The following is a 3,894-nucleotide window of genomic DNA, read 5'->3' on the forward strand; positions in this document are numbered from 1 at the left end:
GATTTCTAAGACTTGCTAATTTGCTGCATTTCTTGTCAATATAGACTGCTGATTAGTGCTAATTTTTGCTTCACCTCTAAAATAACATTATTAATATTAAGGTCCCAAGTTACTACAGAAATTTCTGCAACCCTGACATGGCGATCACTATAAACATAGACCCTCAAATCCCAAAGGCTGAATGGATGTTTATAAAACTCCAGTTCAAAGGTTTTCAAGAGGAAGCTAAATTGACTTATTTCAACAGTCATACAGCAGTGACGATTTAACAGTAAATGAACAACACGCGATATGAAACGTTAAATACTCTGAACGAACAAGGTAAAACGACACTGGATGCCTTGTAAAGAGTGGGGTTCCCCTGCCGTATGGGACCGGAAAGGCAGCCATCAAAGTAATGTAAAGTAAAGTTGTCTACGGGACCAATAAAATTTGTTGATGTTAAAAGTTAAGAGGAGGATGCAGAAATGATAAAGTACATCCATAGGCGGTAGTTAAAAACTTAACTAAGCACATCAGGCAACGACTTCTCCCAAATCTTTAACCACCAACGAGTACAGCTCACGTTACTTCAGTAATCATGCTAAAACTATACAAAAATTTGTTCGCTGCTTATACGCTTCTGACTGTGAAACAAAGTTCGTTGACCTGCTTGAAATAGTCTATAGTCTATTGAAAGGTTCTTAAAAGTTTTAGCTCGTTACCGTTTTTTTTTTTTTTTGCTTTACTCTTCCATTCCATGATATCTTAGCACAACTGACAATTTTAAATGGTAGTTTGTAATTTTATTAACCTTAGTTAAAAGTCACCCGTTACAGCAATGTTAATCAGTTTATGGTTACTCACGAGGTTGAATCTGATCCGTTGTCGTCAACCACATCATCCTGCAAACCGTGTCATAACAACTAGTCGAAGTTTATCAAACCAGATTGATTTAATTTTCATTAGAATGGTTTTAGTATGGGCTTCCTCGCCAGCATTGGTAAAGCCAGTGGAATTTAGGGCCTAAACCTAACCTAAATGAAATATAGAAACTAAACTAATCGCCTATTGGAAACGTCCCTGCTTAGCAGTCTGTTGGACGGGAGTTTCGCTCAAGCTCGATTGTTACTACCAGTGCCTAACAACACCATCCTTGCGAGCTAAGGATGGGGCTTTGTGGGGTGGGGGTGGGGGCGCGGGGGGGGGGGGGGGGGGGGGGCTTACAGCTCTACCTGTCTTATCAGCAGCTGTTTCCCGAGCCTCCCTGGTCCTAGGAGAGTGGGCTTGGACGCTGATCATATATTTGGTCAGTCTAGGACATTGTTCTTGCCTCTATCATTCATGATCTATCTTTAAACTATTACAGACGTTTAGACACCAACTAATAACCTGGTCCTCAGACAAAGATCAGTGGATTCCGAGTATATTTCCAACAAGTAGGAATATGGTTATTCTAACTACTGACCTTTCAAGATGAACAAGGTCTGAGAGATTGACAAGGTCTGAGAAATTGAAGTTTGATCTTAATTTTTTAACTAAGAATTTGTTTGGATTGCATAACCTAATCACCTTGATAGCATAGACAAAAAACCATTTGTGCGCCAAATTGTGGATGGGTTTATAAATTTAGAATTGGGGCCTGGGGTCATCAAATCCATTCAGCGAAAGATTTTTGATAAGAAGAGTAAGAGGAAACTAGGTTCGTCCGAAGGATGAAGAGTGGGTGCAGTTAGGACCCTACAAAGTGCATGGGATGCGCAGGGTAAGGCCCAAGGCCAGAATGAAATAGAAGTTAAGTCGTTATACTTTATTTTTGGCATGGGTGCTCAACACATGAAAATTTTAAAAGTAAATTTGTAAACTTTCAAAAGGTTAGGAAATTGATCATTGGGAAAATTTAAGAGGGATTATATTCAGCGTTCAGAAAATAATCCTTTGCAGCAATGTTAAGGTCTTTTAAATACATTTTCATCAATTTTCAAATATGCGTAGTTCACCGGTTTTGAAAAATATATTCCTCTTATGTGCATATTTCATTTATGCATATTTCATTTATATAATTTGGGAAAAATCTGTATACTAATTATTCTTATTTTCATAGCTTTTGTCTATTGACTATTTGAGAGTATCGATTTGGTAAATAAACTTTACTTGGAATTTAAACCTGTATAGGGTAAAACTAGTATTTTTAGGTTTAAGAAACTTGAAAATTATTTATTATCTGTTTTAATTTTCTTATTTTAGCCGCCGCTTAGGTTTCTGCTGGCGTTATAACTTAAATCAGAAATCCTTGACTACTTCCACCAATCTCCCCACTTCTCGAACCCATTCTCTGGCGTCTGTATCTGTGCCACCGTACTGGTAGATGGCACACAGGTCGAAAGCACATGTTTCTGCAAAGAAATAGGGATTAATGGAGCTGATTTTCAAATAGGGATTAATGGTGCTCATGTACTAATAAAGATGATCACTTACAATCTGACAGCTTTTGCTTTACTTTATAAGAAAATCGCAAGTTTACATTGATACGATAAACTTCAAACGCTATAATACAGAACTGCTGATTATTTCTCTAACTGATGCGTAAAACTCAAGCATTACAATACCGAGCTACGATGCGTAAAACTTCAAACACTACAATACCGAGCTACGATACGTAATATTTCAAAAACACTACAATACCGAATTACGTTACGTAATATTGCAAACACTACATTACCGAATTACGATACGTAAACTTCAAACACTACAGTGCTTTGCTACGATACACCAAGCGATACACAATGCTGAGCTATGATACGTATAACTTCAAACACTACAATACCGAATTAAGATTCGTGAAACCTCAAACACTACGATACACAGTTACGATGTGTAATATTTCAAACACTACAATACCGAATTACGATACGTAAAACTTCAAATACTACAATGCTGAGCTACGCTACGTTAAACTTCAACTCTACAGTACCGTGCTACGATACGTAAAACTTAAAAACACTACAATACTGTGCTACGATACGTTAATCTTAAAACACTACAATACCGTGCTACGATGCGTAAAACTTCAAAAGACTAGACAATCTAGCTACGCTACGTTAAACTTCAACACTACAATACAAAGCTACGATACGTCAAACATTTAAGATTTCCCTACGCAAAACCTGATAAGCCAATACAAACTTACCCATGTATTGTTCGAAGTCCTTCGTCTTCTCCAGGTGTCTCAGTGGCTCTCTACATAAGGCGTCGAAGAAGTCTCTTCTACTCTGGCTAGCCTCACAAGGGTCAGTCTGGAGGGAAAATACATTTTCTTTTCTTCAGTGCATTAAAAGTTTCATATCACGTATTGCTCATTTACCGTTAAATCGTCACTGTCAAAAGACTCACGGAATAAGAAAGTCTTCAGTTTCCTCTTGATTTTTTATGACATTTGATTTTTTAATAGAGCAGCGTAGTTTTAAAATTTCAATATAGAAAAGACTGGCGAAATCTTAAGAGGCACTTGTAAGTCAATAGGCGTAGATGATAGATAGATTTTGAACTGCTTAATGGATGATCCCAAGTACAGTGTACTAAGAAGGCTGAATTTCGAAGTGGGTCGAATATAGAGGAGGGTTAATTTCGAAGTGGGTCGAATATGGAGGAGGGTTAATTTCGAAGTGGGTCGAATATGGAGGAGGGTTAATTTCGAAGTGGGTCGAATATGGAGGAGGGTTAATTTCGAAGTGGGTCGAATATGGAGGAGGGTTAATTTCGAAGTGGGTCGAATATGGAGGAGGGTTAATTTCGAAGTGGGTCGAATATGGAGGAGGGTTAATTTCGAAGTGGGTCGAATATGGAGGAGGGTTAATTTCGAAGTGGGTCGAATATGGAGGAGGGTTAATTTCGAAGTGGGTCGAATATGGAGGA

At 38.0% G+C, this 3,894-nt stretch overlaps 1 protein-coding gene across 1 annotated transcript in view; it reads right to left on the bottom strand.

Moving 5' to 3' along the window:
- Positions 1 to 2,190: 2,190 nt before the first annotated feature.
- Positions 2,191 to 3,894, bottom strand: part of LOC137658566 (mucin-2-like) — a 17,287-nt gene continuing 15,583 nt past the window's right edge. Inside the window, exons 9-10 of the mRNA XM_068393461.1 lie at positions 3,170 to 3,275; positions 2,191 to 2,375 (exon numbers count right to left, since the gene is read on the bottom strand). Coding sequence (XP_068249562.1) covers positions 2,263 to 2,375; positions 3,170 to 3,275 — 219 coding nt within the window. The 3' untranslated portion in view covers positions 2,191 to 2,262. The remainder of the gene's footprint in view (positions 2,376 to 3,169; positions 3,276 to 3,894) is intronic.

The sequence above is a fragment of the Palaemon carinicauda genome, chromosome 19, assembly GCF_036898095.1.
Source record: "Palaemon carinicauda isolate YSFRI2023 chromosome 19, ASM3689809v2, whole genome shotgun sequence".
In the NCBI taxonomy this organism is placed as follows: Eukaryota; Metazoa; Arthropoda; class Malacostraca; order Decapoda; family Palaemonidae; genus Palaemon; species Palaemon carinicauda.